Below are 15,424 nucleotides of genomic sequence, written 5' to 3' on the forward strand. Positions count from 1 at the left end.
AAAATCATTTAATTTCTTTGTTCTTAACAATCATACTCACTGTCCCTTTCAAGTCAGAATTCTCACTTTATTGTCGGGGAGCATAACATCAAAATTCATAATTTCCATTTTAAAGTGATTAACGTCAGGATTCTGATTTATTCTTTTTCACTTTAAATTCAGAATTCTGACTTCTCATAAAGTTGGATAAATTTTCTTTAAAGTCATTTTAAATCAGAATAATAAGAATACAAGTGAGAATCTTCCCAACCTTTTGTCTTTTTTTCTTTTCCTAAACCTCCACCAAAGACGTAAACTCGATTGAGTAGCCCTAAAAAAAATTACGTTCGGGTCTTTGGAAAAATGTTTCCCGGAGCCAAAACATCAAATCAGTCAACAAGCGCAGTAGCAAAGGAAATGAAAAGAAGAGCCGCAGCGCGTGCAATTCACCAAGATGTTAAGGTCAGGCGATTGGTTCCGTTCGGCTGTGCGACTCTGTGTCAGCGTGTACTGGTGACAGGCGTCCTGTATGTCAAGACCTGTGGTGCCAACGAGTGACACGAATTGCATGAATGGCTTATTAGACTGACCTCGCTCACTCTCCGTTTGGTTCGGGCTCCTCATTTCTCCTAACGCTGCTGTGGAGAGAAAGTTCAGCCTTCTGGACTATTCTTTTCAACACTTGCATGCTACAGCATTTTTTGGGCGTGCCCAGGACATTTCCTACAATTCAGTGTGACTTTAACCGTGAGCTAAGATAAACTGAGAATTCCATATCCTGTACTTAAAACACCAAAAGGACTTTAAGAATGCATCAGCTGTTGTGGCTCTGCGTGGCTGCCAAAAATAATTAATGCTTGGTAACGATGTAACAAGCGACCCATTTGATTTGCAGTCCATGCATTTTGCGTGTTTGGGCAATATGGCGACACCTGGGACGTGTTTGGAGCGACGGTAGATGAAAGGTGACGCGAGAGACAATCTTCGTCAGAAGTAAAACAGGAAACGGACGAAGTTTTCAAAACAAGACACACACATTACAAACTAAAACAATTGAAGAATTTGTAACATAGAATCTAATCTTTATACCTCTGAATGTGAACAGGGATGCACTCGGACGTTGGCTCGGTCTGCTAGCTTCTTTTAATGAAAACAATGCGGTAAAAGCCTCAATTAATACAGCCTTCCAGATTAAAAGCACATATTGCAAAATAACATATACGGGTGAGTGACATTTCAACCGGAAAAGCTTGAAGGATAACAGAATACATTTCCTCCATATGCATATAAGTGGCACGCATGTCATCTTAGTGAGGGTTTTTGTTTGTTTACTGAAGCGGCTTGGAGTGGGTTGCATATCATTCTTGCGAGGGTGTGAATGAGATCTTGTGTGTTATCACTCTACAATGATGTAGAAATTACTTCTGACTTCATTGCACTATTACAAACCGATTCCCATACGAACCGCGCAAACTATAACTGATTGACTTATGAAATTTTTTGAGGCCACAGATTTCAATCACGTGACGTCGCTGTGTGCATACTTAATGTGGGAGCGGCAATGACATTGAGGAAGACTTTTTAATGAATGAAAGTGTGAGTACCAAACACTACTTCCAGGTACTCATGTAACTCATAAAAAAACACCCCTGCATATATATAATCTCCAACCCCATTAGATTTTGTTCTTTCACCTGGTCCACTTTATCCAATCCTAGTACACTATTCTTTTCACTGACATCACTTTTCACCGAGTCAGGTGTGAAAAAAGAATGACGATAACAAAGGAAGAAGCAATCACTTCAGTCTCGTTGTAGTCTGTAGTACGTTGAGGTATAACGAGGCTGCAAATTCCCGCAGAAGATGCACGGTGCTGCCCTGACGACAGCACCTTTATGGATTTTATTTTTAGTTTTGTCTTTATAGACGTTATTTGATAGGATGGCGGGGGGTGTTTATATATATATATATATATATATATATATATATATATATATTTTTTTTTTTTTTCCACAAATGATATTGGCTTTGATACTAAATATCAGTAATGTGCCAATATTTGGTCGTATTTAATTTCTAAGTATTGATACTCAGAATGGAGCATTCTGATGGTCACAAATTCGAAATTATGAATCCTAAGACTTGGAAACTGCTATTGATTTAAAGAAATTTTATAATTTTAGGCCTTTGAACTATTGAGTATTAGAAGTAATTGTCGGTTAATTTGTGTATTGATTAGTTGTCAATTAATTTAGTAAGTGTGCCTTTTAAGTACATTCAAATGCACTAGCAAATATATTCAAACTAGCAATGAATGAGTATTGATATCTAGTATTCAATTATCGTCGCACATGATAGCAGACAATACTAGCACTGTAATGTTCTGCAGTGTTTTGATTAGTTTTAGGATTTTTAACTTAGTTTTTGTTTTTTGTTGGGCTTTGATTTGTGTGTTTACATTCTGGATTGTTTGGTTTTATGTTCATTTATTTCTGTTCCCCTTCTGTAAATGTCCCGTCAGTGTGATTGTGTCCACCTGTCTCGGTTAACCTGCTCCCTTGTGTTGGCCAATCAGCTCCCTGTTCCAACTGTGTCTTGTCCAGGTGCTCCTTGTTGTCTCGTTAGTTTTGAGTGTATTTAGTTCCCTGTTTCCTTTCAGTTCTTATTGTGTTGTTGTCATTCTGTTGTTGGGTTCTGTGAGGTTTAGAATTCCTCCTCGTCAGTTTTTCAAGTATTTTGTGGTAAGTGTATTTGGAATATTAGTTAGTTATTTTGTATGCAGCCGTTGACTTTGTTTACCTTTTGTTATTTTCATATTATGTAGTTATTTTTCTGAGTGCAACCAGCCTATCGGCTTCCCTGTATTTTGGGTCCACAACCTTCCACAATTCTCCCCGACGTGCCTGACCTTGGCAATTACCAGCCGATCTCTGGTAGCAATTTCGCGATCATGAACTAGAAATGGCAAATTATTGTAGAAGAGAAAAATGCCATTCATTTCATGAACTTTGAAATCGAAAGTGTTTTTTTTTTTCAATTAACTGAAATATGAGGACTACTCAAGCATTAGCCATAACACATCCCTAAACCTTAATGAGAATTTTTAGATGTCCAAATGATTAATTGACTATAAAAATATTCATCAGTTAGTTGCCAATTAATCAGTTTATAGGTGCACAAATTTTTTTGAAGAAGACTATCATGATTGTTTTTTGATGGAAGGCAAGTAGAGAACCACAACACTGTAATTTTCAAGCCCCAAGATTGACCTAACCTTAGCTCCTCCCACAAACATCAAGATCTTCACCCAACAAAGATCTCCTACTTCCTTGTCGTCCATCAGCACGTATTGCACATACCCGTTTAATTGTAGTGTAGGAAAGCACAGTGCGCAAGCTATCATTTGGTCGCACGAAGGAAACACGCACTTTTAGTCGTAAATTACATATTTCAAGCATGAATTACATAAACAAAGCGATCTTAATGAATCTACTCCCTCTTTACCCATGATGAATCCTAATTAAAGCAGATAGGAAATTACTCCACAGGTCCGACTGTTGCCTAGATGGGATGAGTGGACAGCTGAGAGGATGGTGCCCATACTAATGGAAAGGTGGCAAGGGAATTCATTGTGGGTGGTGGTAGTTTTTTTTTTTTTTTTTTCTCTCAATAAATAAGAGGGACCAGCTTCTCAAAGAATGTCTAGACGGCAACACACTAAGTCTTCAGGCAAGAAGACTGCACACACACAGTGCCTCATGTAATACATTCCTTTCTGGGATTTTTTTAATTTAAATTTTAATTGCCGAACAGTTTGAGAGAGACAACTAAGTAAATCAAGTTCCAAAATATGACAAATCGGCCTAAATAAAACCCCTTTTATTTTATTAACCTCCCAACCAAAAATTGTTTGACCTGGTTAGTAGGTACTTGGCTAAGATCGTCACAAGATGGGAAGCAATATATCCATTTAAATGCGTGTATTTATTGTGTATACTTTTGCAGTATTGATTACTAGAGCTGCAACCCATGAATATTTCAATCATGTAGGAATCGGTTGATTATTTTGTCGATTAATCGATGAGTCTAACAAAAAATTACTTAATGTTCATCCTTAAAATTAAGTTTCTGGTTCAGTCATGTCACGGTAAGGACAAAATGTTGTTTTTCGTATGTAAAACGCATTTCAAATGTTTTGTTTTGATCCAGCATGAAGTAAAAAAAATATGTATGCTTACAGTGAATTTTAAATGAAGATAGGTGTCGATTAGTCCATTATATATAAAAAAAAAAAAAAAAAAAATTGTCTTGATCATCGATTAGCTGTCGATAATTGTTGCAGATCTATAGTACAAACAACAGCAGCCTCAAACTGGTTGGGTAAAAAAATCTAAATAATTGGGATATTACATCATTTTAAAAATCTACAATTTTGAAAATCATGAACTCGCTATGAATGTTAAGTTTATTTTAAAACTGATCCCAAATCAGTATATTTTTGCACCATACGTTGTTTAAAAAATGCTGGGTTTATTATGTCGCTCAAAGCCAAAATGACATTGTATGGCTATATGATATTTGATATTTATGTTTATTCATTGAGCAGGACTTGATTTATTTTTGATTTTTTTTTTTTTAAGTCATGTAGCCGAACAGTAGGTGGGCTAAAGCTGCGGAGCGTATGAGGCAATGAAACTCTGCTTGAGAGAGAGTGAGGGAGCATCCCCCTCCCCTTCGCACCCCGCCTCCTCCCTAAGTTTAAATTCATTGCCTGTGAGGCTGATCCAGTCCAAGCAGACTGGCACCCGGCACGGGCTGACCAGTGTGATGATTCTCACGCGAGCTGCGCCACCTTGACGACATTTAATCACTGACAAAGCGAGACAGCAAGCCCGACCGCACTTCTCCGTCTCCATCAGCCTCCCATCCCATCTCATCTCATCCGCTCTCCCCCCCCGTCGGCCGCACGGAGCCGTGTGCATGTGTCGGGGAGCGGGGGGGCGCGTTGCACCGCTTCCTCTGGACGACTCCCAATAACCGCGCTTGACAACCGCGTGCCGCTGCCGGTGGAGGAGCCCGGAGAAGAGGGAGGGGGGGGAAGACTGGTACTGGACCCGGGCCAGGAGCGAGCACCGGGACCGGGGAGACGCGCCGTGGCTCCTGATGCGCCCGCTCTCCGAAAACATGTCGGAGTTTTTCCTCCTCACCCTCTTAGCCCTTTTCTCGGGATTATTTCCATGCGCCGAGCCGTCAGCGGTGTCGGAGGAGCGCAAAGGTAAGGGACCGGCGGGCTGATGGGGAGGGAGGGGGGGATGATGATGATGATGCTCAACTTGGCACCTTCAGCCGCATTGTGAGCCATGCCTCATTTGTTCCATGCATGCGTGATGACGAGCAGAGTTGACTTCTTTTCTTGCCGGCGTCCAGCACGGCAGCGCATTTATTGACGTATTTGCGGGATGGATTTGGAGGGGAGGGGGGCGGTCACGTCCAGTGTGTGCGTGCGCTATCATACAGCAGCAGGTGAACGTCTCCCCCAGGGCTGTGTTTGTCTCTCACAGAGATTTAGCTCTTAATCTGTACTGTGGGAGCACGCGGTTGATGTGGGATTGCAGAATGGGGATCAGAACCTCCTCGGGGTAATTATCAGCATAATGCAGAAAATTAAGTGCAGTGAGAATGGCAGCAAAGTTTAAAAGTCTTACATCTTACAACTTCTATTGTTCAAAAGAAGTATCAGAGTTTGGTGCTTATCAACTATATCATTAAAAACGACACTAAGAAAAGCAAGAATCCATTCAGGTAAAGCACCAAACATCGCATCCTGATTTTGATTGACGTGTGTGCATTATGAGAATAAATTGCGTTGGGTCTCGGGGGCTCCATGGCGCACTCGTTGGAAAACAAACAAATCACTCATATTAACCCTATATCTATATATATATATATATATATATATATATATATATATATATATATATATATATATATATATATATATATATATATATATATTGTATAGTGGTATATGTATATATATATATATATATATATTGTATAGTGGTATATGTATACTGTGTAAATGTTGCCTGGTGAAATTTTGCTACTTTGGCGCTTAAAGGGTTATGGAACATGTGGACAATGAATATATGTGAATAAACTTTAAAAGTGTTTTTTTTTTTCCAGGAAAAACGTTCTTTATATCGCTATATATATATATATATATATATATATATATATATATATATATATATATGTATGTATTACACACAACAGATTTTGAAGGTGACAAACAGTCAAAATGTTTTTGCACCAAATTCAAGTTTACAGCAAAAATTCACACAAAATGTTCATGATTACTCATATCCGTATATTGCTTTAACTTTGACACCCCTAATTCAATCCATTCATAGCCATTTATATGTATGTATGTATGTATGTGTATATATATATATATATATATATATATATATATATATATATATATATATATATATATATGAGAGAAAGAGAATTTGAATTGCAGTTTTATTAGTTTTCAAAATGTGAATTGCATTGACTCTCACAAATGTTTTAACATACTTTGTTACTTGGAATTTTAATTTCTGTCGTAAAGAAGTTGAAATGCCAATACAAATTCTTCCAGCTCAACTAGACCACTCCAAGACTGACAAGTTCTTATCCCTCTAATTTCGAGAGAGTGCAGCCCAAAAGTCTGCACAAACAGAGTAACAAATCCATCTTTTCGGAAACATTACTTTTTGTGCCGAAGTTAATGATGTTATGACCTTTTTTGCACTCTAGCCTGGAGGTCACATTTCTCAGACTTTCTATTTTCGAGCAATGTCAAGAGTATTTACGTCTGCCCTGAATTTCCCTTTACATCCACAGTGGAAAAAAAAAAAAAAAAAGAGTTTTTGTGCGTGCGTGTAATTTTCCCCGCAATCACATGAGGGAAAAGAAAATAACATAAAAGTACGCTTTACCTGGCTTACTGCGGATGAAATGAAAAGACGACGCTCCTTGTCCTCCCTGAGGATGCCCCGCCACGAGAAGGGAAAATAAGAGCGCCTCTCTGAAATTTCACAAAACGCTCCTGGAGCTCCCTTATATTTATTTGTCAGCCCCGTATAGTGTTGAGATTTATTAGTGTAGCCAGAATCAAAGTGAAGAATTACATGCCATCCACTTGTCTCCTTTGGGCCGCTACAGCAATATGTAAATGCAAACACTTTTACGTAGATAGCGCTCTGGATTTTCATCACGTGGCCAGCTCTTTTGGGGTCCTTGTCTTCTCCCGCAAACCAAGCGTCCCTCTGCATGCGGATGGAGAATAAACGCCGGTTCTGTGAGCGCTGTCTAAATGGACCGTAATGATAACGGCTCGCAACACCAAAGCGTCTTGTCAGCCTAATTAGTTTGATATTAATTTGCTTTGTGGTAGCGGCGTCGTCATGTTGAATGCCAAGTGGCGAGCTCGCCGTCCGTGCGATTTCCAGAGCTCGTTGATGGAATTGTTTGCCTTGTGAATGAAATTCGCTCCGGAAACCATCCGGCATTTAAGAAAATAGAAAAGATGCATCTCAAGGTTGTTTGAAATGCATACTCTGTTCCAGTTGATCCAATAGTAGTGGAGGACACGTGCGCCGATGCCGGGAAGGCTTTTTTTTCGCCGCAGCTCATTTGGGTAGATAATATCACGGAGGTCCATATAAGTGCACGTTGTCGTGCGGCCGATAAATCGTGACGGATTCAATCATTTTCCATTCCTGCCGCCTTAGATTAAACCGCTTGTTATAATTGGCTTTACAGACATAGAATCCTTGACTTTGGTCTTTTTTCTGCATTAGCAGAATCTTGTCTCCGCAGATGGAACGATGACATTACAATATGACACGCAGTAAAGAAAATCCGTGCACAATAGTCATTTATTACAGGAAATTAGGTTACATCTAGGATGTATTGAAGCAGTAGAATTAATTCTTTTCAGTGCACCCTGGATTATTACATTTGAGCCATGCTTGAGGACGACTTTCACAAATGTGTACGTTTTTCACAAACTACATCATTTGTCTCGACGTCTGCTGTTTTGCGATTGCAAAATGGCCGCTGCGTCCCAGCGCTTCGGCTCACGCGTCACTCTGGCGTATCGGAACATCATAAGGAGGATGTCTCAAGTGGCACCAACGGTAACAGCAACTTGAATGACAAAGTTTGAGATGCAAGCCAAAAAGGGAACGTCGCGTTTGAATTAGTACTCATGGAAATGTCATAACGTCTTTTAAAGGTTTTAAAACCATTGGATTAACACATTGCAGTTTTTTTTTTCAGAAAATTGCATAGCTAGTGACAATCTGTACAAAAAATATACAAAAAACAACTAACTCAATTTCCAGCAGATTTACTCTTGTAAAGAAAAATGTACTTTTCCTCTCAGTACATCATTTGCTTTACTTCTGTCTCATCTGCCGGAAAAAATAATCACTAAAGACAACGCTCATCCGTTTATCACTTAACAAAATAGAGGCATGTACCTTTCTGTAAAGGAGTCACTGTAATGCAATTTAACAAATTACTTTGTCGCTCGTTCCAAATAATTTGTTCTTAATTTGAAAAGAACTGTTTCCCGTCCCAGCATTAAAAGGCATTCCATTAGATTTGCCGCCATCTGCAGAAAACACACATACCCCCTGAAGTGTATCTATGCGCCCCCAGCCGCGCTCGTTGCACCACTGATATAGCGCATTCATACAAAAGGCAACTCAAAGCAAAAACACAACACCTAAAAACAACAGCTAATGACCTTCGAAAGCAGAGGCAAACAAAGCACATTACCATTTAAAATTTAACCACAAAATGAAAGTATGTCTTTAAGTCGTTTTTGTTGGTCTTTTTTACTATTCCTGATCAGTTTTGGGGGTATTGTATTAAAAAGCAATGCAATCACTATCATGCATTACCATTTGCTGTGACACAGTAGTGTAATGCATTACATACACACACACACAAAAAAGAACGTATTCCATTACAATGCATTTTTAACCTGAAAGAGATGTTTTTTCCCAAAAATATACCAAAAACACCGCAAGATCGTAAGGGAAAAGTCTTAGTTTAGTACCATGAATGCAGCAGCAGCAAACAGCAGGTTGAATATGGATAATACATGCACAAGATGGACATATGCCCATTATTTTCTGTTTTTCAGATATTAAGACCAGAATATAATAGGAACGAATAATAGTAAAGAGCTGTCCAAATTGCCAAATAACACCAGTAATTTGACAAACCATTTACAGCAGAGCGGCAAGATAGACATATGCCCATTACTTTTCTGTTTTATATAATAGTTAGGTGCACTTTGTGCACAGGATCTAAAGAGCAGTCCACTTTGCCAAATAGCACCAGTAATTTGAGAGACCATTTACAGTAGAGCGGTGCAATAGTAGCGTGAAGTTAGCAAAAAGAAACCATGCGAAAGATTGAGAGGCAAAATGGTCATTCCCTCGCGCAGGGATGCCACTTCCACATCAGGAGGTTAGGAGATTCGCGGCAGAGTATGTCATACGTAGAAGATATCCCGATGAGCATAATGAGCTACATTTAGAATGGCAATTCCATATTACCAGTTATGTGTATGAGACTATTATAAAAGTAATCCAATAGTAATATTGTAATGTAACTAATTACTTTGAAATGACAGTAATAAGTAATAAATGATGCATTACAGTTTTGAAGGAAATTGCCCAACACTGTTAATGATGAACTGAGATGTGAATATTTGCTAATTTTGACAAGGGGATTGTTTAAAACTTGTGTAGTATCTTGACCATTTTTGGGTCATTTTCTTCCACGTCATTCTCACGGTATTTTAGCCAAGTGATGGCACAATCCTAGTGGTGTGATAACTAAGTGATCATGGCATTTTGAACTTTGATATGTTGTCATTATCTGGGTGAAATTTCAGCTCCCTAATGTCTTCTTTCAATGCTGAAATGCCTTTGATGTAAAGATCAAAGGACAAAATATCACACAAAGAATTAGATTTTGTTTTTTATGCGGTAATGCCAAAAAGTGCCTCTGCGCAGGCAAAATCGAGAACTTCAACCTTGGCCGAGATGAATGTTAAACTGGGGGTGTTGCTTTCACAGGCGCGCTCCTGTGTTTTGTTGACCTTTAAAGGTTGGCCCTCTCCTTTTTTCATCCCTTTTACATATTTCTCCGAGAGACATTAGGACAAAACCAACGTGCCAAAGCTTCCTTTGGGGTTCGCGTTTCACTCCACATCCTGCGAGAGCGCAGTCTACTTTTGCTCTTGGCGTTCCTTGGGGCGGAAGGGGCCAGCGCCACACTGTTACTTTCTTCGCCCAGTGGGCGGAGAAACCACATGTGGATTCATGTTGGTGTGGAGTCAATAGAAAACGTAAAGAGGAGATGTTGACGTGAAAGGAAAGATGGTGTGGGATAAAAACATGAGTCAGCATCATGATTCGTTCAGTGGTCCAAATGGGAAAAGTGTCCGTTGGCGATGGTTATTGGCGCTGGCGTCGCCTCAGGTGTTCTTGAACTGTTGCTTCACTTGGCTGAAAAAGCAGACGCGTCGTCAGAAAAGTTCCGACGCCCGCTAACATGGAAAATGAGCAGATGAAGCACTTGAGGCAAACCTCAGCGTTTGGAGCGTTTTACCCGAGAAACGCGTTCGACATTTTAGTGGCCGCCACTGTTTTTTTCCGAGGTCGTCCGAGGTAACGGCCACGTCAGCGTTTACGATGGCGGGTTTCGGAGACGTTACGGCAGCTGACAGGTGCGTTCGATGATGTCAGCTAAGTATTGCTGTCATCAATCTCAGGGCAGAGGTGATGTATGGCCTCAGGTAGCGCGAGGGCCCAGCCCGGTCACTGGACTTTGATCGCACTCATTCACCGACAGCCCAAAAATTCCAAATGTCCTCAAAAGACCGCGTTGAACGTAAACTACAATTCCCATGATGCATGTCACCGTTACCTGCGAAGTGACGCCACTTGAATGCGCTGGATTTGCATTTTCACCTGGTGAAGAGACAAATACGAATTCGATTCAATTTGCGAAAATGTTTCCCCCTCAGTGGGATAGGGGAGTTTAGCAATACGTTTTTTTTTTTTTTAAATTACAGTACATATGGTTATAGTTAGACTGTTGTATAGTTGTGTTTAGGTCTGTGTTAGTCTTTGTCTCCAACATCACTTTTCCTGAGATCCCAAAAGTATTAGGTTTGATCACTGCATAGCACTGGTGTCAAACGCAAGGCCCGGGGGCCAGATTGAGCCCACCTAATCATTTAATGTGGCCCGCGAAATGCTGATCTGACTTCAAATTTCTGGCTGAAACAAATTTGCAAATTGTCTTTAATTTTTAAAAAAATGCATTTTTAGTTCCCAATCTCTCTTTTGAAAATATTTTCTCATTTCAAAACTCACACACTTAAAATTTATTTGGCTTCACAGTCGAAACTATACCTACAATGTGGCCTACGATAAAAATTAATTTGACACCCCTGCTATTTAGTGATAGCCATTTTTAATACTTTGGATTGGTCTCAAACTTGTTAAAAAAATAGCACCCGCATCTGTGGATTGATTAATAGTATAAATATATTTTTTAGAAAATCAACAAAGTGAGTCTGATTTTGGTCCTACACAGCACCAGTTGTGTTAAAATATAATCACAATTGAAGCAATAATCCAAGAATCCGCCCCCATATCTTTGTCTTCAACTCAAAATCTGTGCTGATCTCAAATGCAAAGATACTCCATGCTGCCCTCTGCTGGCAAGTTCACAAGTGCCAATAAATGACCGGATTCCACTTGATGAACGCAAACTTTCGCAGCCGTGAAAGACTCGATTATGGCCTCACGGATTTAATGGGCTACAATCGAATCAGCAATGAATTGGCTCGCCATTGGCCGCCGAGCAACACATTGATTAGCAATCGAAAGAGGGGGGCTTACATTTTCTAATCTAATAACCCCGCGTGTTGATGTCCTCAGTGGACCCGCTGCGATCGGCAGGGGGCTTATATTAGATTTTTTCCCAAGTGATATATTTAATTGAAAATATGATTAATGAATCAATAAGTTTCCCGCTGAGAAGCTCGACATTAGCGGAGTTCATTCGGAGAGAGCGTCTTGGTCATATACTGAGAGAGTGGCTTGAAATGAAAATAAAAAATGGGAGTATATAAATTATTAATGGGGGAAAGTGCAACTGCTTTTTTGCCAGATATTCTAATGAGGATAGGTCTCATAGGGGCAGTGGTAAAATGGAATGAGTTGGGTGAAATTGAGGTCATTATTGGGTGATGGATATGCTGCAATGCATCATAAAATGAAAAGGAAGGCTGACGTCATGCGGTTGAGGGAAAGGGGAAAACCTGGGCGCAAGCTCAGCGCCAGCTGCTTAAACACAGATGAACCAATAAAAGCAGCCGTCTTGCACCAATCAGCTCTGCTGCAAAAGTTCAAATTATTATGCTGGCTCCTTGCGAAAAAGTGTAACCTATGCGATCATTTATTTTCAGGAACACATCGTTTATTCTTGTTGGCCATTAATGTATTTTTTTTTTTTAACAAATCATGGAGTTGGACTGTCAAGTAAACGTGTTTGATTGATCAACCTATTCAAACATACTTTTGAGCAGATTTGATAGCACATTCGAAAATATTTAATTCTATTCAAACTAAGCCTTTATGAATGGATTAACTCTTTGAATGTTTTCCATTTTTCAAAAGGAGAACCTGTCAGCCAATATTAAGTATTCTGAGATTTAAAATATATATATTTTCCAGATTAATGATCAAAACAGAGGTTGATGTCGCTCTTCGTAGGATTCTTGGCAATAATTTCCAGTGTTAATCTGTCGATTATTTAGTTGATTAATCGGTAAATCAGACGGTCTACAAAAACGGATTTGAATTTCAATCAAAAATAGGATTTTGTTTTTTTATAAATAGACGGACATGTTGGCGGTAACATCCAAAAAAAGACAGAAATGTTAATCATTGTCTTCCAAATTAAAAGCCGAGGTTTAAAAATCTTTAATTTTTCATTCAACACTATGTCAATAAGTCTGTTTCACCAATAACTCAATGAGCATTAATTAGTCGTCCGTCCAAAATAATACCTTATTGGCATTATGGGGAAAAATGCTATTTGTTTAGCATTTAGCCTACACGTGCGTTGGAATGAGTTTTCTCACTAAAATTGTTCACTCCACATCGGCGTCTGCACGCTTTTGTAGTTTTTTGACAGGCGCTACATTGATGGCCCTCGCTATGAGGCCGTCTTTGAAAAGTGAAGTCTGAATGAAACAAACATGAAAAGTGGTGTGAAAGAGTGAAAAATGTGCGTGGTTTTAAATGCCTGTCCGTCAGGGAGCTTTAAAGGGTGAAGGGCAACACCCGCAGGACAAGCCCCCGCATTATTCTGTGTTCTCACCATGCTCTCACAGTGTCAGAACACGTCAATTGAAAAACACCGCTGCATATTTATTCGCCTGCAACATGTCATGCAGCTAACATAGCACGGAAGGTTCCATATCCATCAGATTTTTTTTTAATGTATCCGCCTAGGTTCTAAATGTATCCACATATAGGAAGAGCCTGGAGAATGGTTTGTTTTTATTATTAACCATTGTATTTTTATTTCATTCCTGATGCCACTTGTCTCTCCTTGCAAAGTAAAAGAAATATTCGTGTGATTGATTATCTGTATAGTTGACATCCTCCCAGCTGACCTACATGATTTGCAAGAAGCTGTTGTGCTGCACTCAAGCGTCACAATTGACGGTGACTCTGGAAAAAAATGTTTTGTTGTCATTGGCCAGTAAATGATATGGTGGATGGGTTTTTTAGAAATGCAGCAAGGATGCACGTTTCACGAAAAATAAGAATAAATAGCGTTGCGCTCAATTTACTCAATTAAAACATATGCAAAATCAGATAGTTACATAGAACCATCTAATAAAATTAAGAATGGCTGAGCACCTATACCAGGTATCGATATCGGTTCTGACAGCAGCATTTTTTCAACATATCCGTACTCTGAACGTCAGTACCAGCCACCTGCTTGTGATATTTTACTCGAAATTAAGAGAATATAAAACCAACATCAATTCTTCCAGTTTCAACGCTTTCAGCGCCAAGAATTATCGGAAAAGGAAACCCTCTCATCACATCTTTTGTAGCTATCAAAAGCAATGCTTCCATTAAATCATCATATTTAATTACTACAGTGCGAAATAAGATTAAAAATAATCATTCTTATCGCTGGCAAGGAAAGAGTGATTGTTTTGGGGAATTGTTTTTTTTTTGTATATAAAAAAATACTAGTGGTATCAGTACTTGTAATGGTATCGAGGACGACTCAAGAATTGTATACAATCGACATATAATTGTCATACTGATACCGAAAGTGATATCAAACAATTCCAGAGCACTGACTAATTTCAATAACTCATTTAAATCAGTCTGAAACTGTAATGATGAATTTTTTTAAGAAAACATTGATTGAAAAGCATTTTTAATAATGTATTAATCGTTTTGAAACTTACTTTTAAATAAGTCAAAATCCTCAAAATATCAACCTCTCATCGGTTGATATTCACCCTTTTCTGTAATTCTCCATGACTTTGTATCAAAATCAAAGCAATTGCTTAATTTGAAAAAAATCGGGGAAAAATAGAGGAGAATTTATTTTTTCATCCGTTTTTTTCATCAACTAATCAGCAGATTAAAAGATTTTTGAAATAATCTACTTTTTGTCCACTGGTTGGACTCCCTTGTAGTGGTCAACCAGCAGAAGCTAATCATACGCGCAACCTGTGACATAATAAGGACGGCTCAGGAGTGAAAATGTGGCGTCCCAGAGTAGAATTGACGACAGGAGCGAATGACGCTCCCAGCTGCCACCTGGCACAGGCCGCACTCTCACAGGGCTCCATCTCGCAGACTTGGCCCACACACAGGGAAGGATTCATCCATCCCCCAAGGAGATTCATTCAGCAGACAAACCTCAAGCCAGTTGATGATGCTGAGCCGGGTTCCTCCTAAAGAAATAACCGCACGTGTTACAATTGCAAACTGAAGTCATTAATTTCTTGAGACTTTTTACTGCTTCGAATTCTAAAAGAAAACAAATAAGTCGTGATCTTCAAACAAAAACGTGCATTTCCAGGGGCTTGAGGCTGTTTTTTTTTTTTTGCCTCGGGCACAAAGTTAATTTATTGGCTAACTGCGGCAACAAATGTTCGCGCTACGAATGACAGCAACCTTCAAAATGAACCGTACTCCTCAAAATGGACATCAATGCTTTGGAACAATTTTATTTTAAAATAGATTCTGCCTGCGTGTAACGAGAGACTTTGTACATTTCTGATGTCCAAAACACTGTTGACAAGTTCTGTTGCTAATGA

General features: G+C 39.2%; 1 protein-coding gene across 1 annotated transcript in view; it reads left to right on the plus strand.

The window, feature by feature from the left end:
* Positions 1 to 4,668: 4,668 nt before the first annotated feature.
* The window catches only part of LOC148423597 (low-density lipoprotein receptor-related protein 1B-like), a 247,169-nt gene continuing 236,413 nt past the window's right edge, over positions 4,669 to 15,424 (plus strand). The window contains exons 1-3 of the mRNA XM_088415013.1: positions 4,669 to 4,801; positions 4,899 to 4,953; positions 5,052 to 5,254. Of these exons, the coding sequence (XP_088271139.1) occupies positions 4,669 to 4,801; positions 4,899 to 4,953; positions 5,052 to 5,254 (391 nt within the window). The remainder of the gene's footprint in view (positions 4,802 to 4,898; positions 4,954 to 5,051; positions 5,255 to 15,424) is intronic.

Source organism: Hippichthys cyanospilos, chromosome 5 (assembly GCF_059441005.1).
Source record: "Hippichthys cyanospilos isolate Australia breed blue-spotted pipefish chromosome 5, RoL_Hcya_1.0, whole genome shotgun sequence".
Classification (NCBI taxonomy): domain Eukaryota; kingdom Metazoa; phylum Chordata; class Actinopteri; order Syngnathiformes; family Syngnathidae; genus Hippichthys; species Hippichthys cyanospilos.